General features: G+C 33.9%; 1 protein-coding gene across 2 annotated transcripts in view; it reads right to left on the reverse strand.

The window, feature by feature from the left end:
* UBR2 (ubiquitin protein ligase E3 component n-recognin 2) overlaps window positions 1-26,870 on the reverse strand; it is a 145,847-nt gene that overhangs the window by 107,533 nt on the left and 11,444 nt on the right. For both annotated transcript variants that reach the window (XM_020976796.2, XM_020976797.2), the window contains exon 2: window positions 21,223-21,482. In XM_020976796.2, the coding sequence (XP_020832455.1) occupies window positions 21,223-21,482 (260 nt within the window). The remainder of the gene's footprint in view (window positions 1-21,222; window positions 21,483-26,870) is intronic.

Consider the following 26,870-nt stretch of genomic DNA (forward strand, 5'->3'; position numbering starts at 1 on the left):
CAATATGTTTATTAGTTTTGAACTTTCCTTTCTTTTACTTTTGAAATTCTTTTTTATAAAAGATGGCTTTCTGTGAGATGAGTAACAGAAGGAATTCAACAGGAAATATAGGTGAAAAAAACAAGATGCAATAAAAATCTATTTCACAAAACAGTTAAAGTTTAGTTCAGCTGCCAACCAAAGCTTTATATCAAAGGATTGCATGTAAACCTTTAGGACAAGAGTTTTTAACCTAGGGTTCACAAAAAGCCTAATGGTTTTTGGTAGTGATAATTTCATCTCTCTAGAGGTAGAGGAAGCAACAAGGGAGAGATTATTTTCAGGTTCTGATTCTCACCAACAGAGAGAAACCAGTTTCTTAAATAAAAATGATGGCAGGCTCGGGAAAAAGTGACCCTTTCCTACTAAGATATGTGATAGGGAAAAAAAAGATGGCATCAATTAATATATTTCATTAGGTCCTTGAATATGGGTAAGCAGAAAATGACATCTTTATCCTACGTATTTATTTTTACAAATTTGAAAACATTTTGAGGAGTCCATAGGCTTCACCAGACTGATCATCATACTAAAAAAGTTAAAAACCCTTTCTTCAGGGCTTTAATCCTTCCTTCCATCTAGAAACAGGCAGTTATTTGCCGGAATAGTATCATATCACTAATACTAGTAGTCTTACCTGGTCTCATGTGAAAATGATTACACAGCATTACAAAACTTAAAAAATAAGACTTGTTTGAAGCATTAAACAACATGGAAAAGTTGGTCAGTTCCCCCTGACTATTTTCCCAACTTTGGTACAGCATACACTAGAGATACAACAAATTTAAGAATATTTAAAGGCCATGATAGCCTTATTCAGGTTTTACAATAGTACGCTGGTATTTAGGGAAGAATACCACAGAAGTGGGGCAGACCTAAAAGAAAATCTGCAAAGATATAAGCAACTGAAAATTTTACAAGAGCAAGAAATAGAAAGTAATCATTCTGTACTACCCAGTCTTTAAAGGGAAAAAAGTAATTCTTCCAAATAGGTATTTTAAGTGATTAAGTTTAAAAAAAAAAGGCAAAAAAAAAACCACACCTGTCTCCTTGCTGCAGGGATGAGCTACTGAAGTGAGGAGATTAAATATTTTGGCTTTAAAATTTCCAAAACAAAACCATCAGCAAAATTCTCTATTATAAAGAGTGCTTCATATGATGCCATCATTGCCTGGTAATAAATATGGTTGGAGGATGAGGTTACCAATTTAACCATACAAAGAAAACCTTGAGTTTCACTTCTTTTTCCCTGCCAACCCATTCAACTTAATTAAATATTGCCACATCAAATTATAGCTCTAAATCACGTATCAACTGTGAAAACTAAATAGCATTTCTAATTGTCCTCCTGTTCTACTATGACTACTAGTCTTACTTCTTTAAAAATATACCCAAGGATGAATTATATCAATATTATGCTTAAAAATAACTTTTTTTTGAGGCAAAAACACAAGTTTTTTCATTAGTAACAATGAAATAAACTCTAATTAATCCACCAATTACGAGTGTTTTGGTTGTTACCTGTTCATCTTATATAAATTAAACAGACAAAATTGTTATCAAAATAGATAGCAACATATAAATAAAAGACTGATATCACAGGTTTCAACCAAAACAATCCGGGGGGCATTCACAACCTCACACATTGTAACCCAAGATGCCAAAGAACACCCATTCCATCAAGGATAAAAAAATACATATATTTTTAAGCCATTCCTTCAATGGTACACTTCAGCAATCCTAAAAATCACACTGACAATCTAGGAAAAGGAGTAACAATCACTGTACCGTAATGTGAAATCAGCATGGAAAGATAGGCTGCAGATGGATGAGAAATGCTTTAAATGCTAAACAGAAAAGTTTGTACTTTATCTTAAAGACATTAGGGAGGAAGCCACTGAAACTTTTTAAGTAGAGGAGTGACGTGGTTAGAACTGGGCTTCATGAATGTTAATCTGGAAGCTATATTTAGGTTGGCTAGAAGAAGGGAAAGGCTGGATACAGACAGATCAATTAAGAAGCTACTGCAATATATATTCTAGGACAGTAATGAAGGGGATCTGAATTAAAGTGGCTGTGGTATGAGAGAAGTATAGAGTCATAAAGGCAAAATAAAATCTGGCAAATGACCCCAGATGATAGATGATAGTGATGAACTAGTCGAATAATCCCTCCAAGCTGCAAAATAGGGTGACTGGAAGAATGGGGAAGCTTTTTAATAGATATAGGAAGACAGAAAAAAGGGTGGGTTTAGGAAGAAAGATAATGAATTCTGTTTCAGACATGCTGAGTTTGAGATGCTTATGAGTTGCTGAAGTGAAGATGTCTAGTAAGTGACTGGTAATGTAGGTCTAGAGATAAAGAGAGAAAAGAGCTGGAAATGTGGATATATGAATTATCCACAAAGAAATTACAGTTGAACTAAGAAGTGTGGATAAGATTACCAAGGGAGAGAGAAAAGAAGGCCAGGACAGAGATCTGGGAAATGTTCACATACAGGTCATAAATAATGATCTTGCAAAGAAGACTGAGGGCCAGCTAGGTGGTGAAGTGGATAGAGCACCAGCTCTGGAGTCAAGACCTGAGTTCAAATTTGGCCTTAGATACTTACTAGCTGTGTGACCCTGGGCAAGTCACTTAACCACAATGGCCTTAAAAAAAAAAAAGACTGAAAAGGATCAGTCAGGTAGGAGAACTAGCTTGTAGAAAAAGAAATAAAAAATTGGTAATAAAATGCATGGCCAGAAGGAGAAAATGTTCAAAAAGATGGCAAAGAGTCAAGATATAGTAATGATGGGAAGCTTCAACTACACAGACATCACTATGTTTAAAGTAGAGGAGCTGAGAAATTCTTGACACACCTTGCTACCAATCTCACCATTCAGAAGGCAGAAGACTATTTTGGATTTGACTCAAACCAATGAAAAGGGAATGTTAACCTTATCAGAAATGAATGGAGCCTTGGAAAGAAGTGACTTTAGGACCTTTGACTGCCTGACAGAGAAAATACCAGGTTTAGACTTTCAGCCAAAAAGACTGCCTGAATGCAAAGCTGATGGTATAGCTTCCACATACCTACTCCAGCAAAACCCTAAAGTGTACACAGTAACATATAATGATGAAGAAATCCAATGAGAAACTACAATTACTTCTGCCACCCAGGCCTGCTCAAGAGGTCAAGCCAGAAGCCCAAGGGGAATGGAAAAGAAGGCCCACCAGAGCAAGAGGTATCACAGAAGGGTACCCCAGGCCCAGGGGCTCTGAGGTCCCTAGCACTGTATCCTGAGATGCCACAGAAAGGCCCTGAAGATCCTGTGGTCTAAAGCTTAAAGATCCAGAGGGGGGTCAACCCCAGAAAGTGAAAGTAAATACAGAAACCCATGCAATGCAGTATAAGACCACCCCATCCCAAAGCAAATTGGGGGCACAGTCTGGCCCTATCACAAGGCCCCAATTTAGGAATCAAAGCTGGAGAAATGAGTAAATCAAAGAAAACAACAAACAATATGAAACATTATTACAAATCTAAAGATCTTACAAAGTAGGAGGCAGTAACTAATAACTGCAGAGACACACAGAAAAAACTGACTTTCCATAAGGACTATGTGAATAACTAGAAGAAATTAAGCAAGGGCTAAGAAATGAAAAGAAGGTACTAGCGAAAATAGCTGGAATGACGACAAACAGCTTTAAAGATCTAAAGTAGTAAACCTTGCCCAAGAAACGGCCTCCCTGAAAGCTTGAATGGACCAAACAAATCAATGATTCCAAGAGACAAGAAATATTACAATAAAATCAAAATACTGAAGAGAATGTAAGATATATCAAAACCAACTAACCTAGAAAATAGGTCAAGGAAAGATAATTTAAGAATCACAGGTCCCTGAAAACTCTGATGGAGAAAAGAAAAAAAAAAGCTCGGACACCATATTTCAAGAAATCACAAATAAAAACTGCCTAGATCTATTAGAATCAGAGGGCAAAGGCAGAAAGAATCCATTGATTACCTCTGAAAGAAACCACAGACAAAATCCAGAGCTTGTATGTCAAAAGAAAAAATACTGCAAGCATTCAAAAAGAAGGAAGTAGTTTAAGTGCCAAGGAACCACATTCAAAGATCACATAAGACATGCAACTTCTCTACCCAAGAGGACGTCTTGTAATATCACGTTCCAAAAAGCAAAAGAAACAAGCTTATATAACCAAGAATAACTTATCTTGAAAAGCTGGGTATAATCCCCCTAAAAGGGGGATAGGCTTTTAATGGAATAGATGACTTTATTTTTTTTTAGGCAATTGGGGTTAAGTGACTTGCCCAGGGTCACAAAGCTAGTAAATGTCAAGCGCTTGGTCTGAGTCTGGATTTGAACTCGGGCCCTCCTGACTTCAGGGCTGTTACTCTATCCACTGCACCCACCTAGCTGCCCTTTTGGAATAGAAGACTTTCAAACACTTCTGACGGAAAGATTAGAGCTGAAAAGGAACTCTGAATTATAAATACAAGAATCCAGAGAGACTTAGAAAGAAATTTATTTGAACTGGAAAAAGCAGAATGATGATATAGTGCTAACATTCTAATGCCGGACAAGAAACAAAAATCTCTCAGAACCTTAATGTCTTCAAAGGGCACTGAGGGAGTTAATAAAAGTCATGAGGATAAATTAATACTGCTCTGAGGCTTTGAAGAAGGCCAAAAGAGAGGAGGGTAAAAAGAATATGACTACACTAGTAGTGTAGGAAGGATTTGGAATTTACTCTTTGTCATAGTGTGTGTAAAGTTATACAAACATGGAGGCAGAAGTAGAGAGGAGAGGAGTGGAACCTCAATCTTACCTGAAATGAACATGAATTGAATATTCACATGAAGAACTTGGTGTAGAAATACATCAAATTCAACAAAGAAAGAAATGGGAATTTGGAGGATTAAGGGATTAAAAATAAGAAAGGACACAAAGGAGGGAATAGCTAGAAGCAAAACAAAACTTCTTTATTCTGAAGAGTCAATAGGAAAAAGATAAAGGAAAAAACTAGAATTTAACAGCTCAGATCACCTCTTAGACAGTTAAGGAATGACTGAACAAACTATGATATGAATGTAATGCTTATTTGCTACAAGAGTTTTATTTATTTTGCTTTCTTTCTCTCTTTTAATTGGGAGAGGGGCCTGGGAGATGTCAAGAGGGTTAGCAATAGAGATGCCAAAAAAAAATGGCATCAATGAAACATTTTTTTTAAATGCACAGAAAAGAAAGTTCAGAAAGAAGCAAAAACAACTGGGATAGTTTTGAAAATAACACAGAATTTATTACATACTTTTTTTCCTAATAAAGCAAGCAGTTAAAATAGAGAGTTTGGCAGAGAATACTCTTTTTAAGTTTTGCTGTATATGGAAATACTCTTTTTTGTTAAGTTCAAAATTTTTGAAGTAAAAAACAAATATTTAAAAGGATGAAACAAACAACAACAAAAAGAAAACAACAGGTTTGACACTTACCATACACTTTGGAAAGGCACATAACAAACAATGTAGGGAATGGACAGGTAGTATGTACCATGAGCCCTGAGGGAAAACAGATTATGAAGAATAGGAGGCCCTCAAAAATTGTATTCTAATATCACAAACATAGATGACTCTGATGAGAGAGAAAGGGGGAAACTGACTAAAGAGCAAGCATATATTGAATTCATCAACTTTTTTTTTTGGTTAGGCAATGGGGTTAAGTGACCTGCCCAAGGTCACACAGCTATTAAGTGTTATGTGTCTGTGGCTGGATTTGAACTCAGGTCCTCCTAAATCCAGGGCCGGTCCTCTATCCACTGCGCCACCTAGCTGTCCCATCAGCTAACTTTTTAAAACACAGGGAAACAAAGACAAGTAACTGAGGATGAATACAAAAATGCAACATGGCTGGGTAAGAATAAAGTCAGTAAGACTAAAAGTCAGACTGATGTAATATTTGTGAAAAATGCTAATTTTGGCAAAAAATTTTTAAACTTATATTAGGGGCAAGATAAAGATCAAGGAAAGGCAAGAACTGAATGACAATAAACCATGGAGGGAAGGCAGAAATGCTTAATTAACTCTTATTTTTCCTTTTGTTTTCTCTACTAATGAGAGCACTAAAAATAAAATAGTTCAGAAACCCAAGATAAGCGAAAAGAGAATAATTTAATTACATTCATGTCAATAAGCCTTTATTAGGTCCCACAAAATGCATAATGAAGGAAAGGGACATTGACATAACCTTTTCCTAAAATTTAACTGATAGAAATTAATTGCCATGATGAGACTACCAAAAGGGCTTAGAAATCACCTCAGCCAGCAAACATTTGATCTTCTTGCCAAGCTGACAGACATGTCGACTAACTAAAACAACAGTTTAAAATGTAAATTCATTTTAGAAATCTTACAGAAAAAGATAGAAGATACTGATTTATTACCTCATAAAACAATAAGAAACAATGGAGAAGAAAATAAATTTAAAGAAGCTTTGTGAGAGATCCATAAGTTATCCTGAAGGCATTTCAGAATGAAACTGGAAGGACAACAGATAAAAAAAAAAAAGAGAGAGAAAGATCTATAAAGATTTTTACAACAAACTCCTCTTCATCAAGAACAGCAAAGCTACCATATTTGGAGTCAAAGTCCTAGATGAGCTACATGAAAACAGAAATAGCAAGGAAGAAAACAAAAAGGAGGAAGAAGTTAGGCCAGAGCAAGTATGCACAGAGGAGATCTATACTGTCAAGAGACAATTTTGAGGGCACTACAGGATTAATTCTTAAAACAGATGAAAAAAGAGAGAACACTGATGGCACTGAACAAATCTCAGACCTTATCAACCCCACCTCCAAAAAAATGGCCAAGAAAAAATCAGTATGAACAAAACAATCTGCCCACCTTTATATAGCTCTATGAAATATTTGTGAGAATAACATATTCATTCATTCTCACACACACACACACACACACACACACACACACCCCACACCATCCTTGGTAGAAGCATAAAAAGGGAACAGGAAGGCTTTTGCAAGTGATGTTCTACAAAAGACCACATCTTTATACAACTGACAGGGGTGTAAAGAAAACAAATTTTCCACTATGCTTAATGACCCCAAAAAGCATTTAATTTAGTAGAGCAAAAAGCTGCTCTAAAGTTAGTCTCTCCTTCAACAAAATGCCTCCCATGCCTATAATAAAATCATACAAGATGCTTGAATGACATGCAACTATAGATATGCAACAGTTATGATATGTAACTCACTTTGATGACCCTCTGATTATTAAATAAGGCATAAAACAGGGAGACATATTGCCTAAAGGTGTTTGCCATTGTCATTGAAGATGTTCACTGCAGAATCCAAATGGAAGAGGAGTTCCGTATAGATGGAGAGGTCCTCCAGATACATCTGTTGGTAGATGACACTGTGCATAAATGACTGACTGCATAAAGTTCTAGAGCACTGTCACAGAGTTATTGACACAAGTTACAACACTTGGAAATTTCAAGGCATGTTCAGGAAACAGAGTAGTCCACACTGGCTGAAATGTAAAATATATGGTAGTAAACTATAAGAGATAAAGCTCAAATAGTTGGGTATAGCCAAAAAGTGGGGCCTTCAGTGCCAGGTAAGGCATTTGAACTTTACTTGGTAGATAACAGGGAGTCACTGAATGTTTCTGAACAAAATATCTGAGTAAAAAGATATTTCTGAGTGAAAGATCTATGAATAAAGATTAGCCTGACAGCCATATGATGAACTAAATGGAAGACCTATTATGAAGGTATTGCAAAAATCCAAATGAGTGGTAAGATGGGCATCTACAAATGTGGTGGCTATATTCATAGAGATGAAGTACAGTATGTGAGACATATTGAAATGATAAAATCAGCAGGATTTAAAAAGTGAGTAGTTAAGAAAAGGAAGGAAAGGAAGAGTCAAAGGTAAAACCCAGGCTCAAAATATGAAATACCAGGTACATGATGATGCCAAAAAGGGGAAGATTTAGGGAGAAGGTTTGGGGTATTTTTGGTTTGAGGAGACAGTGATATATTCAGGTAGACCCATATATGGTTAGAAATAGGAAAAGCTGAAAAGAGAGGTCAGGGCTAGAAATATGGATTTGGGAATAATTTATATAGAGATGATAGTTGACGTCATAAGGGCAAATGAGATTGCTTCAAGAAAGAATATAAGAGAAAAGAGAGTTAAGGGTAGAACACTGGAGATCACTTAACCTACTTCAAAGGATTTAAAAGATGAAGAGCTAGCAAAGGATACAGAGAAAGAAGACTTAGAGAGGTAGAGAAACAAACAGGAAGCATAGTATCTCTGAAGCCAAAGGAAGAAAGAATGGTGAGAATGTAATGGGTGGTCCACAGCATCAAATGCTGCAAAGAAGTCAAGGAAAATGAGATCAGATTATATAGTCGACTTCTTAAAGAAGAGTTTCAATACAGTAGAGGGAAACAGAACTCAGACTGGTTAGGAGTAAGGAGAGAAAGTACAAAAATACAGACATTGAGTATCAACAACTCCTTTTTCAAGAATTTTGGAAATTTTGGAAGGAGAAAGATAATAGCTGAATGAAATGATAGGATTCAAAAAAGGACTTTTAAAAAATTATTGGGAAGACTGAGCACATTTAGAAGAAGACAGAAAGAAGTCACTGAAAAGGGAGGAATGGAAGATGTTTGGGGGGGGAGATACTTGCTAAAGCAAAGTCCTGGAGGAGAAACGAAGGTGTTAAAAGGCATTAGCATTTAGCAAGGAGTAAGTAGGTTACTTCTTCCTGTGACTTGAAGGAAGAACAGAATAATTGATCCTTAGAAGTAGTTGTGAAGACTGAAGTTTTCTGAGATAAATAAGAGAATTAAGTGAATTCTACAAGTAAAGTGAAAAAAACATTCATTAAGTGTTTATTACGTGCCAGTCAGTATGCTAAGTATTGGAGATAAAGGCGGCGGCCAAAAAAATAAAAAGTACATTTCCTCAAGGAAATTGCAATCTAGAATCTACTAAGTTATCTGTGGAGAATAGGGATACAGCTGGAGGACAGAAAACAATTTTGGAAAAGTTTCTGGAGAATGGAATAGAGAGTTGATAAAAACAGAAGCACTAAATAGCAAGCAACTTGTGTGTTCGATGTTCAGTTCTGGAGGCTGTATTTTAGAAGGACATTAACAAATTGGAATAGATCCAGAGTAGAGTGACCAGTTAAGTGAGGAGATTCAAAACTATGCAATACGATGACTGATTAAGGGTACTAGGGATGCTTAACCTGGAAAGGTGATAAGGGAGAAGATGATAGCTGCTTTCAAAAATGTGAAGGTCCTTCAGGTGGAAGAGGGTTGATACTCGTTCTGCTTGGTTCCAAAGGGCAGAACCAGAGCCAAAGTATGAAAAAGTAGTTGAATTCAGAGACAGAAGACAGAAGACCTGGGTTAAAAATCCCAGCTCCATTACTTAACTATTTATGTGACTAAGCAAGTCTCTTAACCTTTTAGTGCCTTAGTTTCATCTGTAAAATAAGGGGTTTGAAACCACACAGGCTCTAAAGTCCCTTCCAACTCTAAATTTATGATCCTAAAATTAGAATGGACTGCTCAGACAAAATAATGAGTTCCCACTTACTGGAGGTCTTCATATAGAGGCTGAATGATAACTAATCAGAAATGTAGCATTTCTGATGAAACATTGATTATACTAGATAACTTCCTCAGCTCCTTACAACTCATTTCACCACCTCTCCCAGTATCCTATCACCTTTCCCTCCAGAAGACAGGATCTCTTCAGAACACCTACCTCCAAAAGAAATACCTTCTGTCCTAAATTCTCAAACTAGAATCTACCTCATACCCAGGCCACATGATCCACTGGTTCACAGCCATTTAAACTATGGGAAATCATACTTTAAAAAGCAAACAAACCTACTGTCAATGAATTTGAGAACTATTATCAGATTATGCTTAGATTGACAAAAGTACCAAAATATCAATTTTAGGAAACCAGTCTAAGACTGAAAAGAGGCTTTTATACACATATATAAGCAACATGACATAGTAGAAACAGTAGTGGACCTGGTGTCAAGCAACTTGGGCTCAAATCCCACCTTGAGTATTTATTGGTTCATGGAAAAGTCACCCAACCTCTAACAACTCCTATTTCTTAATCTGTAAAACAAGGAAAATATCTGCATTACCTACCTTGCAGGGTTGTTGGGCAAAATGATTCTGAAAACCTTAAACTACTATGTAAATGAGTTGTTTTAACTTTAAGACCCTGTTGCAGGTAAATGACTTACACCATGGAGGATTACAGGCTAGATGATAGTATACAGTTGAATGGACTAAGAATTTAGTTGAATGGCTGGACTCAAAGAGTGGTCATTACTGGTTTGAAATCAACTTGGAAGGAGGTCTCCAGTGGAATGTGCCTGGCCTTATCCTATTTAACATTTTGATCAATGACTTAGATCAGAGATGTCAAACATGTATCTCATGGGCCTGCAACACTTCCACAAAATAAATAAAAATACAACAAAACAAAAAAAGCATTACATTTTAAAACTAAATCAATACGTGGTCCACAGAGATCCTTATCTATATATTAGTGGTGCCTATTTCTATTTCAGTTTGACATCACTAGCTTAGTTAAAGGTATACTGAAATCTATAGATGACACAAAGCTAGAAGAGATTAACAACATATTAGATGAGGAATCTATCAGTACTTCTATAGGCTAAAATGTTGGACAAAATCTTATATGATTAAATATTAATGAGTATAAATGTAGTCTCATACTTGAGTTCAAGATTCACTTCAGAAGTTCACAATTAGAAAAGTGTGGCCATATATGGTAGTTCATATAAAAAGGATTCTGGGGTTTTATTGAACCATAAGTTCAGTGAGCCAAATGTGTTATGGCAGCCAAAAAAGCTCATGGAATCTTGGGCTACATCAGGAAAGGCAAAGCAAGTACTGCTGTACTCTGCCCTGGTCAGATCATATTTGCAGTACTATGTTTAGTTTTGAGGGCCACATTTTAAGGACACTGATAAGCCGGAAAGCTTCAGAGGAGGGTGACTAGGATGGTAAAGGGTCTTGAGGTCATGAAATATGAGAATCTACAAAATAAAACGTGAATATTTAGCCTGGAAGAGGATTTGGAGAAAAGAGAGATATGACAGCTGTGTTCAAGTTTCTGAAGGGTTGTCCTGCGTGGCTCCCACCTTGATTTACAGGAAAAACTTCCTAATAATTCGAGCTAGCCAAAAGTTGAACAAGCTATCCTGGAAAGAGCATTGGACTAGTAGTCAGGAAAATGGGGTTCTGATTCTGACTTTGCCAATAATTGTATAACCATAGATAATTCATTTCTCTGAGCCTGTTTTCCTCAACTACAAATGAAGAAGCTTGGATTAAATGATCTCTAAGGTCCTCTCTGGCTCTAATATTCTATGATCCACCAGCTTCTTATTTCCTTCTCCTACAAACACACATGCCCCTGGTTTTCCTGAAGCTCTCTCACTTTCATATGCATCATTTTATGATATTCAATGGCAAAAAAGTACAGGAGGCTCTCCCCTATTGGCTAGCTTCAGGAATAACAAAATCTCTGCATATTCTGGAGATATTGTGGTTTAGTGGAAAAAGTTTTAGATCTGATTTAAATCCCAGTTCTGCTATTTCTTCCTATGGTATCTTATAATATCATTTAACCTTGTGGACCTGGGTTTCCTCATCTATAAAATGAAGGGTTTAGATTGGAAGGCCTCTAAAGTATCTTCCAGTTTTAAATACAAGTCTATACTGTATTTGCAGACGACTTGAGAAAAGCTCTCAATAAAGGTCCGAATTGCTTTGTGTTAACTACTCAGCCAGACCAACTGAAAAATTAAACTAAAATAAATTTTAAAACAAAACAGACCATCAACATAATACATATGCACAGCCCTCTGACCGAATCAGAGAACAATTAAGGTTAATTTCTTTAATAAACAGACGCATCTTACGGGCAGAGCCAATATTTGAAATTGTGCAATGGGGAACCTCTACAGTTTTCTGCACAGAATCACTAGCAGCAACATTCTAGAACATAGTCCATCCACCACCACTTCAATACAAGTTCACTGGGCCGAATGTTTGTGGAAGAAGAGGCAACAGCAACTTTAAAGAAGATAAAATAGTGCGAGATTTCATGGGAACCTGGTTCCTCAGGATCCTCCTAAAATATAACAGAAATTTTGAAAAAAGTTGCAAGACAATCTCACACAAAAAATAAACACATAAAAAACACAATGACAGAGAACTGAGAAAAAATAAAAAATCATTATGGAGTAAAATAACCATCAGAACCAGAAAGAACTATACTCAAAATCAGATGTAGCATCAAGAGTGAAGAAAGCAGAACCAAAAGAGAAAGATAGAAAGACTACAATAATAGCAACAAATTATTGCTACATAAAGAGTAAAGGTCAAAAAGGATCCAGAAAATACTAACAAAATGGGTGTTACTATATTAAAGTCAATATGTATATCTTTTAGAGATGAAGTTAATGATTAACAAGTTACTGAAGTTATAGATATGTATAATCATTCACATTTTTTTCTGTTTCAGCTTGCATGCTCCTTTTTCCTATTTTCTTTTACTGTACCCTTATTCATAATTTAATACCTATATATGTTAACAGAAGAAAAAAGTTAAAATTTTAATATTAAAAGAACAGCAGCATTAGAAACAATGCAAGAAATCCTGAAGTATACAATTAAGCAGATAAAAGACACATTCAAAGAAGGATTGAAATCAGCAAAAAATTCATGAGGAGAAATAAAATAACTGATGTTGCTAAAAGGTCTGAGTAAGTAAGGATGATACAACTCAGTACAAGGGAGAAGAATACGGAGAATTTGACAACTATCAATGAAGGCAAACAAAAGCAGAAGTAATACAGTAGAAGACAGGATGGCATAAAATGCTGCTGAAACAGAAAAACAAGCCCCGAAATAATTTAACTAGAAAGATGAGGAAGGTCTGATGCAAGTGAAGATCTTGAAGAACAGAATAAAAAAAGGAAGCCTTAGAATTATTGGGGGTCACACAAAATAACGAAGGAAAAAACTATGATTATTCTATTTCAAGAAATGATCCCCCCAAATTTCCCAGAATTATATAAACAAGCGACATTGTGAAAACAGAAAGAATTCACAGAACCCAAGGAGAAACTCAAAATTCAACTCACCCAGGCACATCACTGTCAAACTTCAAAACTACAATGACAAAGAAAAAAATCTTTCAAGGTGTCAGAAGGAAGAAAGAGATTACTTATCATAAAAAAACTCACGATTTTTCTATAAAAAGCAAGAATAAAGTAGGAGGAACATGCCATACATAAAAATTTTTAAACATGGCCCTCAAAGAATCAGTTTTCCAGCAAATTTTGTGTTTTTTTAAAAAATAAAGATAAACATTTAAAAATCAATCTGATTTTAAAGAACTCACAGAGAAGAAAAACAAATTTCAAAAAAATCTTTGGTGGTAGTAGCGTGAGTGCAGAGATAGTTTCAGGGTTAAGCTTCTATGTTTGATAAACGGGATGGGGCTGAGTTTTAGAGGGAGGGACAATGGGAAAATAGTGTAGTAAAAAGAGCACTTGATTTGGAAAAGACCTAGGTTAGAATCCCAGCTCTGCTACTTGCCACTGCTTTGACACTGGACAGCCATTTCACCTCTTTGGAACTACAGCTATTTCTTTTACAGATGTGTTTAATCATCTGCAAAAGGAAACAGTTAGACTAGATGACCCCTAAGGTATCATCTATCTCTAAGGTCTATTCACAAGATATTTACAGAGTTAATAGCATAAAATATAGGAATTGTGTTTAGTATCCTTTTGTTAAATTCTTTTTTTGATCTGAACCCATGACTTTGTCAGTAAGGAAGGCTCCTGGTGAAGAAACTCTTTGGGCCAACAAAATGATCTGTAAATTGTGGTCTTGAAATGTGGCCTAAGACAATGAAAGATTAAGGAATTTGGGCAAGGTTATGTAACTAGTATGTGTCAGAAATAAGATTTGATTCAGGTCTTTCTGACTCCAAGGCCAGTTTTCTATTCATTATATATCACGCTGACTCTTAATTTTGATTTAGAAACAGCAAAGTAAAATAAGAAAGTTGCTATTTCCTTCTGACAAAATAAGTAGCAACAAAGATGGAATATATAAAATTTACCAGCTGAATATAACCAGCTGGATATAACTCCCCCAATAAAAGAACTATAGAATATATTTTAAAATATAATTCAATAATACATCTCCACAGAAAGCATTTAATTTCCAAAAGAGGTAATTTCCTAAACTATAAGAGAGAGGTTGACTAGATAATTTCAAAGGCCTATACTATCTCTAAATCTTATTAACTAACTCCTGTGAAGATTTCAAATTGAAAATGACACAAAAAAATGTATTATGCTATGTCTAGGTAAAAAAAAAAAAATCTACAGTTGCATTTATGATAGCTAATAATGTTGAATTCAAAACAGAAAGCACTAAGAGATAATTAAGGAAAGTATATCATGCTTAAAGGCACTACTAAAAATGAGCATAAAATTGGCAAAAATGATAAAAGATGGAAATACTCAATATCAGAGATCTATGGAAAGACACACACACCAATACACTATTGCTGGAGCTATAAATTGGTTCAACCATTCTGGAAAGTAATTTGGAATTATGGTTTGTTTTTTTCTAACCAACTGAATGAAATGCATATACTCATTAACTCAGGGACCCCACTGCTAAGAGAGGTCAAAGAAAGAAAAGTCCCAAATATATCAAAATATTCATAGCAGCACTTGATGTGGGGGGATTAGTAAAGAAGTGGAAACAAAGTAGGTTCCCATTGGCTGAGGAATGGCTAAACAAATTATCATATGTGAATAAAATGGAATATTACTGTATCTCAAGAAACGAATGTGCAAAATTCAGAAAAAGATGGGAAGACTTGTATGAACTGATGCAGAATAAAGGAGAACCAGGAAAATAATATGCACAATAACACCACCAAAAAAGAAACTGAGTATTTAAAAATTATAATGACCAAGCTTGGCACTAGGTAAGAGTTGAGAAAGTGGAAGTAGAAGACAATGAGTGTTGAATACTGCATATATTGTCACATTTGTTGGTTGGTTTTGATGAACTGCTTTCTTTTCTTTTCTTTTTTAATCTTTGTTACAATGGATAGCTTCATACGGGAAAGGAGAAGGGATATATTTAGAAATTAATGTGATAATAACAAAAGGCATCAACAAAAATAAAATTTCATCAAGAAAATAAGTCTATCATTTTGGATACATATACATTAAATAATATAGCAGTTACATTTATAAAGAATTCCAAATTTTTGTGAGAAATAAATTGAAAATTACTGTACCATATTCTACTATGCTTCTATCAGAACATGTTTTTAAAATGATGTGTAAGGTTATAGACTTGAACAAATCATTGAATAACCTGAAGTTAAAGTAGAAAATGTACATTTTGGGGTTACACATGGAACATTCACAAAAACTGATTGTATTCTTAGTCATGTGAAAGTCCTACGCAAATTTAAAAGGGCAGAAATTTAAAATACTACATTTATGGACCATAATTCAATAAACAGAGAATTAAACAGAAATGATACACAAATCCACAAGGACATTTAAAAGTGATTTATTAGAGAATTATTAAAGAAACTAATTATAAAAATGTCAAAAGATTACTTCAATCAAAACAACAACAAATACTACATATAAAAAGGCCAGATATACAGTACAGAACAGTGCAAGGAAAGGCATGGAGGAAAACACTTAAATGTGCTAGGGGAGAAAAGAGACCAGTTTGGCTATGTCTGAGAGTGCATATGAGAAAAGCCTGGAAATATACAATGCACCAAAGAGATATTCTACTCCTCCAATAGACTATGAATTCTTTCAGGACAGGGTCTGCTATTTTTTCATCTTTGTATCTCCCCATTGCTAAGCATAGTATTTTGTATCCAGCAGAACTTAATAAATGTTTGTTAAATTTAACCTAAAAGTTTTTATGGAATGTAACTTGAGTAGCATAGTAAATTTGAAGAGCTGAATGACTACAGTAAGAGAAAGAGAAAACAAATGGAAGTTGAGTCTTCATTTAAGGAAATTAGAACATGAACAAAGTAATACACCCAAAGAAAAGAAGAAAAATGAGGATTATGATATCAGAATGTAAATTAATAAAATGGCAAACAAAAAATGAACTGATAAAACTGGCTTTTTTAAAGGTCCAATGAAATTTATGCACAGCTAAAAAAAGTCTATTTTATAAAAGGATTACAAAAAGCTCAAAATAAGAAATAAGAGTGAAAGAAACAACATATAAGAAATTTGTGTTAATAAAAATTTTAACTTAAAAGTGGTTTATCTTAAAAATATAAAATACCACATTGAAAGAACAGTAAATAGATAACTTAAAGAGAATGATTTCAGAAGAAGAAATCAGGTCTTTAAAGAATTACCCTAAAAAAAAAACACCATGGTATCAGGACCAAGACTTACAAGTGAATTTCTCCAATCTTATTACATAAACTGTTTCTAAACATAATGTCAACACATTTTTTAGTTCTTTCTGTGTTGATAATTATGGTTTTAATCTTCAAACTTAACACAGATAAAGCTATTAAAAAAATTACACACCAGTATCATTATTGAATAATCTTACAAAAATATTGAACTAAATGCTAGCATGAAGAATCCAGCCATATGTATGTGTGTGTGTGTGTGTGTGTGTGTGTGTGTGTATGTATATATAGTACAACCAAGATAATATGTACCAGAAATGTATGAATGGCTCAACATGAGAAAAATAACAAATATGATAAAAGTTCTAATTATATGATTACAGTGATAGATGTAACAGAACTGGCTTTTGATAAAATATACCTTTCATTTGTGTTTTTTAAAAACATAAAAATATAGAAAAAGACTATTTTTTCCTAATTAAATTAAAAACATACATAATTGAAACCAAGAGCTAGCATTACATGGAATGGTTGGTTTCATACTACTGCCCTTTAAGAACCTTATGCTCCAGCCAAATTATCCTACTACTCATATTGAGAATTCAATGCGCCTTTGCCAAATTACCATTCATTAAGTCATTTATTATAACTAGAATGTCCTCCCTTCTCTTTTCCATATTTTGGAAACGATGTCTTCAACGTTCAAATACGAAGCTTCCTCTATGAAGCCTTCCTAGACATTCCCAAGCTGTTATAGTTCTCTTCCTCATCACCTTTCCTTGTAAAATTGTTATTTATGTTCATGCTTCATTGTTCCTAAGCATAAGGTTAAAGCTTCTTAAGGATGGGGACTATTTAATTTTTGTCCTTGGAATTAGATGATTAAAAAATATTTGTTGAATTTTAATTGAAAAGAGAAACATTAGAGGCATTCACACTGACAACAAGTGAAAAGCAATGTTGTCTGGTTTTAACACATCTATTTAACAATTTTAAAATTTTAGCTATAGCAAAAAAGGGATTTTGGCAATGAAAAGGTTAAAATATCCCTATTTCCAGATTACCTGGACTTTCTGATTACATAAGGAACTAAACAAATTAACTGATAATGAATAATGTTAGCAAATTAACAAAGTCTGATATAAATCCACAAAAATTATCTACATTTTTATATATCACTAACAAAAACCAGAAAAAGATGATACAAAGAGAAATGGTACTTAAAACAATAACCAAATTATTGAATATTTGGTCACTGACTTAACAAGACATGAGACCTACATAAAAACAAATTTTAAATGATCTTGACAAGAAATAAAATAAGAAATTAATAATGGAGGGATATTCTCCCTCCCATACTGCTTGAGCCAATATGCTTAAACATTAATATTTCCCAAACTAATTTAGTGATTCAATGCAATATCAATCAAGATACCAATGAGCAGCTTTCTAAAATAAGAAAAGACATTAAAATTTACATGAAAAAACAAACAGGCAAGAATATCAAGGGGAACTATAAGAAAAAAAATATCAAGAGCAAGCTCCCCTGCCATTAGAGCTATGTTTTAGTTTAATCATTCTGGAAAACAATTCAGAACTATGAAAGAAAAATCACTAAACTGTTCATTCTCTTTGATCTAGCAATTCTACTATTGGCTATATATGCTAAGGAGCTGAAAAACAGAAAGCCCTTTATATATACCCACAGCAATTTTTTTATAGCAGCAATTTTTATGACAGGGAAAAAGTGTATGCCTATCAACCAGGGATTGCTGAACAAATGGTGGTATATTAATACTAAGGGAAATGATTATGCTGTAACAAATATGAGGAATTAAAAAAAATAGGAAAATTTTATGAACCAATACAGAAACAAGAGAACACCATAGAAGTGGAACTGTGTTTCAGTGGAAAGATTTAGAGACAGAAGACCTGGGTTCCAGTCCTACCTCTGCTACTTACCATGTTTGTGACTTTGGGGCAAGTCAATTGACTTCTCTGGGTTCAATCACCCCATTTACAAAATGAGGGGGTTGAACTAGATGACCTCCAAAGTATCTTATAGATCTAAGTTTATGATCCTATGATAATTATAATATAAGCAAAGGCTAAAAAGAAGCCAAACTCTAAACAGCTGGAGTGACCAATCTTACCTCAGAAAACAGATAGTAATACTTCAACCCTCTCAGGAGAGAAGTGTAAGATATTATGTATACTATCAGATATGGGCGCTGTGTCAATTTTAATTAATTATTTTTCTTTGTTACAAAGATGGTTGAAGATGAGGGAGAGGGTACATTGGGAAACAGACTGGTATAAAAACATAAGACATCAATAAAACTTATTTTTACAGAAGAAAAACAGACCAGATCAGAATATCAAAAGGAATTCTGGAGGAAAATATTTATATAGGGTGATTTACCGTGCTATTATTTCAAAATACATTATAAAACAGTAATAGTCAAAATGACAAAATCATGGATAAATAATAGGAAAATATATCAATGGAACATAATAAAGAACACAGAAAAGGAACTAATGCATATAGAAGTCAGTGTTTGATAAACATAAGATTTATAAAACATTGGGGTAAAGAATCATTGAATAAGGATTCAATAAAATTGCTGAGGAAATTGCATAGCAATTTGACAAAAAACTTTAGATTCATACTTCATAACACATACTATAATAAATTCCAATTGAATCAGTATCAAAATATAAGTCAAATCATAAATAAGAAAAAAAGAATATTAAATGTTTCTGTTTTAGAAGAACAGTATTACTAACAGAAGAAATTACTAGAGACAAAAGAAATGGATTTGATAAACTAAAAGTAGCACTTTAAACATGACAAAAGCCTTGTATTCTAAATAAAAAAACAGATGGGGGGGAAATCTCTGCATAAAACGTATCTAATACAAACTAACAACAGTAAAACCAATTCCCCAACGCATAAATGGTTAAAGTGTTCACAGTAATAAACACAAACTATTAAAAATCACTCGAAAGACTGTTCACACTTTCTATTGCAAAGGGAGATGCAAAGCAAAACAACAACAACAACAAAAACAACAATAACCACCCCAAAAAACTCTAAGGTACTATATCCATATATATCCATTAAAATAACTTAAGATGATAAATTCAATCCTAGCAATGTTATGGAGAAACAATTATACTATTACTCAGTTAGTGAGTTGTATAAATTTGTGCAATCTTTTTGGAGAAAAATATGGCAACATATTGTGAGAATTACAAAATAATCCCCAATGATCCTACCTTTTGAGACATCCTAAGGATGCATACAAAAATATTTAGAGTTGCCTATAGAAAATAAAAATAAAAATCCATATCCCATTAGTTGGGAAATAAACTAAATAAAAAGCTGCACATTAATGTTATCTGATACTATTACACAATAACAATGACAAATAGAAAGAACACATAGAAATGTTATGATACATGAAATAATCCAAAGCAAATAAAACCAGAATGGAACAGACACAATGAGGACTGCACAAATATAACAGCCACAAAAAAAATTTTTAAGAACACATATGGAAAAGAGATAAAACAGAAACATTAAGTTGTTATTGTTAGTATTTTGTTAAAGTTTATATTTTTATCAAAATGTAAATACTTTTGAGCTTAAGGTTTTAGTCTAGATTTTATTCCATATTTTATTTGTTCACAATTATTGAAGTTGTTAGTATATAATGAAAAATTATTTTTAAAAAGATAGTGGGCAATAGCAAAAAACTTGAGCAGATGCTATGCACAAAGTTGAATCAGATAAAGCAAAAGAAATGCTTTTCTATTTCTATACTCCAAAGCACAGTTTAATGGTGGCAGTCATGGATTACCTGAAGAATAGCAATAAATAGGCCAGCAGGCCAGGGAACAAAACAGAAAGAGAATAACCCATTTTAAACAAAGCTTTCAGTCCTGTTCTGACAGGTAGAAGTATCAAACACCCAAAAAACCAGCTATTATTATAATGCAAATCTCATCACTTCAAAAAATAAGCATTTCATATTTGTTTAACATATTTTATTTTTCTTATAGTAGGCAAAAATTGGTTCTTGGTATTTTAACCCTTTACATATGGGCTCCAGACTACTGTTCCAGGCTGATATTACGATTCTCCTTCATGCACTCTACGTTATAACCAAAATGACTTACTTGCTGTTCTCCAAACAAGATATTCCATCTCCCACCTCCATGCCTTTGCATAAGCTAGCCCACAGAACTGGAATGCATTGCCTCTTAACCACTGCCTCTTTGAATCCAGTTTCCTTAAGAGCTCAGTTCAGGTGCTACTGTCTTCTCCCTGAAACCTTTCCTGCCCCCTTCGGTTACTACTGCTCATTCCCTCCTCAAATTTTCTTGTCCTTGGTTATCTGTGTGAATATTGTATTCCCCCTCTCCCCCACAAAAAAAGAACGTATATTCCGCGAAGGCAAAGAATTTGTTCTTTTGTCTTTGTATTCTCAGAATGCACATAACAGGCACTTAATAAGTGCTTGTTATAGGCATGTTCCAATTATTTTCTTAAAATAAGATATGGGTAAATAGAAATAAATATATTAAAGTTTTCAAGCAAAAATATGTTAATATTTTAGGAGGAAGATGTGTTACCTGCAAGAGTATGTTGGCTCTCCTACTTTAAAAACACGACCACAAAGATGGGAAGGTTTGTTTGCTTGTTCAAGTTTTGGAAATCCAAATGCAGGATCTTCACCACAAAGATACCACTCCATGGGTCCCAACAAAACATGTTGTGCCAGCATATCTTCTCTCTGTGGAGCAGGGTTGGGACCCCTACAGTATATTTTGGGTACATAGTGGGCTAGATGCTGGTATACTTCTCTAGTGAGGTCAGTTGCTTGTAGCCATTTCTTTAAAAAAAAAAAAGTTGAGTCAGAATACCTTACTAGTAAGAAAAGAAAAAGAAAGTAATGAATTACTTTTCATATAAATTAAGTGCTGATGACTGGCCCTTTTTAAGATAAATTTCAACTTTTCACTTAAAACTCTGCTCTGCTTTGATGGATCCATGAGTTTATGTCAGCGTGGACATTCCCTCAGTGATACAAATTAAAATCCCATTTTTTTCTGGGTAATTCCAATCTGTCTTCCTTATAAATCCTCCACAAAACCACTGTTAGATGCTAATTCTGCTGTAGAAGTCTTATTTTTAATAAAGTGAAAATTAATTTACTAAAATTGCAAAAGAAAGACAATTCTTAAAGTCACTATTTCCTCCTTTCAATTTTTCATGTCCTTCTATTTGCTGGTAAAGTGACACTGGAGATGGAATGAGAAGGCTTAGCTTGTGATTCTAGCCCAGTCCCTCTACTGCTCTGAGTATCAGTTTCCTCATCTGTATGAGAATAATAATACCTGAACTACCTAACCCATAGGGTTGTTTTGAGGAAGGTACGCTTTAAATTTGTAACACATTACCCTAAAGGCAATTTATTCTATTATTTTTCTTTAGTTCCATTTTGTATGCTCTATCTCTCCAATTCTATCATTCATTCCCAACATTCTCAAGAACTTGACTTTCTCCCACCTCCACACTGTATCTTGGATGGAAACCAAATAAATCTTAAATCAATCTTGGCATTTCAGACATGAAAAAGACTAAGTTGCTTTCTCTGGTACTAAAATTGAGTTAACACAACTAACAATTCATAACTGGCTAGTATTTATGCACAGAAAACTATTTTGAAACATTTCAAAGTGAGTTAGTTTGCTATCAAAACTTTCCCCTAGTTACAAAACACCACAGTAATGTTTACCTGGCACAAACACAGAAGTATTTACTTCTGAGACTATCTCTAAACATATGAAAAGTAAAATATCTAGTTTTAAAAACTAAACTGGTAATAGCTTGATATCACTCCCACTTGCCACCCCTTCCCACCCCACTATGATACTATTAACAACCTCTGTCCAAGGTCAATGCTAATATTACACATAGGCTATAGAGCTGTATTTCTTCTTCCACTTCTTCAGAAATTTGTACAACTAAAGATAAAAGGATATTTCTACAAAATATTTTATCACCTGCAAACACTGAAGATTTCTCATTGAAATAAGAGGTTAAAATTAGTAAACAGTTCCTAATTCTAAGCTATGTAATCAAAATCAAACAAGAAATTATTGACACTAGGAATACTTCTAAGTGAAAGTTCTCAATTCCAAAGATCTAAAAAAATTTTTCCTTCCTAGTCAATTTCACATTTTAAGTAAAACTCAAGAACTCTAAGAATTTTCTTTGGGGGGGGGGCAAGGCAATTGGGGTTAAGTGACTTGCCCAGGGTCACAGAGCCAGTTAAGTGTTAACATGTCTGAGGCCACATTTGAACTCAGGTCCTCCTGACTCCAGAGCCGGTGCTCTATCCACTGAGCCCTCTAGCTGCCCCGAAGTCTAAGGATTTAAGATTTCTTAAGAAGTTTTGGGTTTTTTAATGGATCAGGACCTACAGCATCTGGATAAGAGCTCCCTATGAGGAAGTAACTGTTCTACAACTTATACTCCTAGAAAGTTGCTTGGGTTTGTTGCCAATGAAATGGCTAATCATGACCCCAACACCTTCTGACAATGAGGTGATGGATTCAAGATGCGCCATGAAATACATGACCAATGTGAGAATTTGTTTTGCTCACCTATGCATATGTTACAAGAGTTTGGGATTTTTAAAAAATTGTTTCTGATTTTGTTGTTTGTTTGCTTTTTTAACTGATGTGGGAAGAGGTAGAAGAGAGAAAAAAATGTTTTTTAATTTAAAAAATAACAAATTTCTTTTAATCATAAAGTTTCTGGGACATTGAGAGGTCAACTAATTTGAGGATTACACAGCCAGTATATTATAGAAGTAGGACTTAAATCCAGGTTGATGCTGATTCTTCCACTACAGCAGGTTGCCTCTCTTGTTAACACACCATAAAAAAATAGAATGCAAGTTAACTTAAGGGAGTTAATCATGAAAACAGGTTAAGTTGATGCTCTTATCTCCTAAATGAAAATCTATCTTTCCCAAACACCACTAATTTTGCTGCGTTTGTTTTGTACAAGAGATATCCTTTCAACCTACAGTGTTTCTATAGCGATCTCAAAGGATCTCTCCTTTGGGGTAAACTGGGCCTAAGTAAAAAATATATTTATACTTTAAGTTCAGAGATGAAAACAGGAACAAATAAATAAAGTAGCCGACAATGCCAGGTCATGTGAAAAGTCATCAACCAATAAACAAACAAAACATGTATTGGTAATTATTTTTACTATAACTAGTAAACTAGAATTAGTTTGTTCAAAAACAAACTTCAAGTTTCACAGCAAATGAAAGTACAACAAAAACTCTTCCAAAAAAAAAATTAAATATTTTCAATACACCATTGGCAAAGCATAACACGCATAGAAAAGAATACATATCATCAAGGATTAAGATTGAAAAAAAAATCTCTATACAATCCTAAAAAGTTGTCAAATCTCCTCTCGATGTTTTCTTCAGAGCAACACATTCACATGATTTGTATGAAAAATAGAAATGAATGACTTCTTGTTTTTCCTTCATTTTATGACCTCAAATCTTGTAAAAAGAAATCCTTTTTCTATTTATTTTAATTCCAGGGAGATAAGTGATGAAGCTATCTAAAAGCACTAATGTAGTTTCATGGTGCTATCAACCAGGAAATGTCAAACTTAGTTTTGGATCACTGAAACAAACTCTAAACCAAATAACAATTCAGGTTAAGTAAATGTTCAGTTGATGAAATACAAATTATATAATACAAATCAAGGTCACAAACTTATATAACATAACCATTCTCAATATCCAGTTTTAATTCTGTAACATTTCACTATAACACTAAGATTTTTAAAAGTGGCTAAACTAAGATAAGTCTCTTATTTCCGATAAAGATGTACTCCCATTTTTAATGTTTTTAAATTTGCTTAGTATTTTGTTTTCCCCCAGTAACATGTAAAAACAATTTTTAACAGTTGTTTTTAAAATTTTGAATTCCAAATTCTCTCCCTTCCTCCCTCCCTAACGCAATTCATTGAGAAGGCAAGCAATTTGATATAGCTCATATACGTGTTGTCATGTAAAACATTTCCATAATAGTCATGTTGTGAAAGAAAACACAGATCAAAACAAAAACCTCAAGAAAAATAAAGAAAGCAAATAAAGTGTGCTTCAGTCTATATTCAGACACCACCAATTCTTTCCCTGGGGATGGATAGCATTTTTCCATCATTAAGTCCTTCAGAGTTGTCTTGGATCATTGTATTGCTGAGAATAGCTATGTCATTCACAGCTCATCATCCTACAATATTGTTGTTACTTTGTACACAGTACATTTCACTTTGCATCAGCTCATGTTAAGTACTTTCAGGTTTTGCTGAGAGCATCTTGCTCATCATTTCTTATAGCAAGTACAATATGCTCCCATTTAAAAAAAAATAATTTCTTTTTGTTACACTTTAAGTTCCCAACTGTCTCCTCTCCCTTCCTCTCCACCATGCACTAAAGAGGGCCACCATTTGATATATTTATAAATATATATAAAACCATATTATGCATACTTTCTATTTATCAGTTCTTTCTCTGGAGGTAGAGTGCATTTTCCTTCATAGGTCCTTTATACTTGATCTGAGTATTTACAGTACTCAGAATAATTTGACTGTTCACAATTGTTGTTTGAACAATATTGCTGTTAACTGTACACAACATTTCTCTTGATTCTGCTCATTTCACTTTTCATTATTTCATGCAAGTCTTTCCATATTTTCTAAAATCAACCAGCTCATCATTTCTTACAGCACACAGTAGTATTCCATCACAATCATCATCACAACTTGTTTAGCCATTCCCCAACTGATGGGCATCCCCTCAAATTCCAGTTCTTTGCCACCACAAAGAGAGCTGCTACAAGTATTTTAGAATATATAGGGTCTTTTCCTTTTTTCCTTATCACCCTTGGGAAACAGACCTAATAGTAGAATTGCTGGGTCAAAGGGGACACACAGTTTTACAACTCTTTGGGAATAAGACTGCTCTCCAAAATGCTTGGATCAGTTCAGAGTTCTATCAATAGTGTACTAATGTCCTAATTTTTCCACACCTCCTCCAACATTGGCATCTTCCCTTTCTATAATTTTAGCCAATCTGAAGGTATAAGATGGTTCCTCAAAGTTGTTTTAATTTGCATCTCTCTAATCAATAATGATTTAGAACATTTTTTTCTTACTACTATATATAGTTTCGATTTCTTCATTGTGAAACTGCCTGTTCATATCCTTTCACCATTTATCAATTGGGGAATGACTCATATTCTTTTAAATTTGACAAAGTTTTCTATATATTTGAGATATGAGACTTTTATCTGAGAAAATTTCTATAAGACCCTCCCATTTTTTGCTTTCTTTCTAATCTTGTTTTATCTGTACAAAACCTTTTTAATTTAATGTAATCAAAATAATCCATTTCACAATTCACAATGCTCTCTATCTCATTTACTCATAAATTCTCTGTATCCTCAGGTCTAAAAGGCAATATTTTCAATGTTCTTCTAGTTTCTTATGCTAACTCCCTTTATAACTAGGTCATGTATCCATTTTTACCTTATCTTGGTAAACGGTATAATACATTGATCCATACCCAATTTCTGCCAGACTGCTTCCCAGTTTTCCCCACAATTGTTTTCTTTACTGAAGTGTATTCTTATCCCAAAAGCTTAAATCTTCACATTTATCAAATACAAGGTTACTGTAATCATTGACTACGGTGTATAGCATATCTACTCTGTTCCAGAGATCTACCTTTGTATTTCTTAGCTAGAACTAGATAGTTTTGATAATTACTGCCTTATAAAATAGTTTAAGATTTGGTACTGCTAAACCTGCTTCCTTTAATTTTCCCTTTAAGGCCTTTGAAATTCTTGACCTTTGTTCTTCCAAAAGAATTTTATTATTTTTCTAGCTCAATAAAATAATATTTTGGCAATTTAATTGGCATAGCACCGAACAAATAGATTAGCTTTGGTAAAATTGTCATTTTTATTATATTGGCTCTAACCACCCAAGAACAATTAATATTTCTCCCGTTATTTAAATCTGGCTTTATTTGTAAAAAAAAGTGTTTTATAATTATGTTTGTCTTGGCAGCTATACTCCCATTAAAAAAAAATAAATGTATAATGTATGAAAATCAGAAATTCTAAAACAAAATAGATGTACCTATTTACATCATGAAAGGAATCACTACTGGAAATCT

Source organism: Phascolarctos cinereus, unplaced genomic scaffold, assembly GCF_003287225.1.
Source record: "Phascolarctos cinereus isolate Bilbo 61053 unplaced genomic scaffold, phaCin_HiC Scaffold_5;HRSCAF=322, whole genome shotgun sequence".
In the NCBI taxonomy this organism is placed as follows: domain Eukaryota; kingdom Metazoa; phylum Chordata; class Mammalia; order Diprotodontia; family Phascolarctidae; genus Phascolarctos; species Phascolarctos cinereus.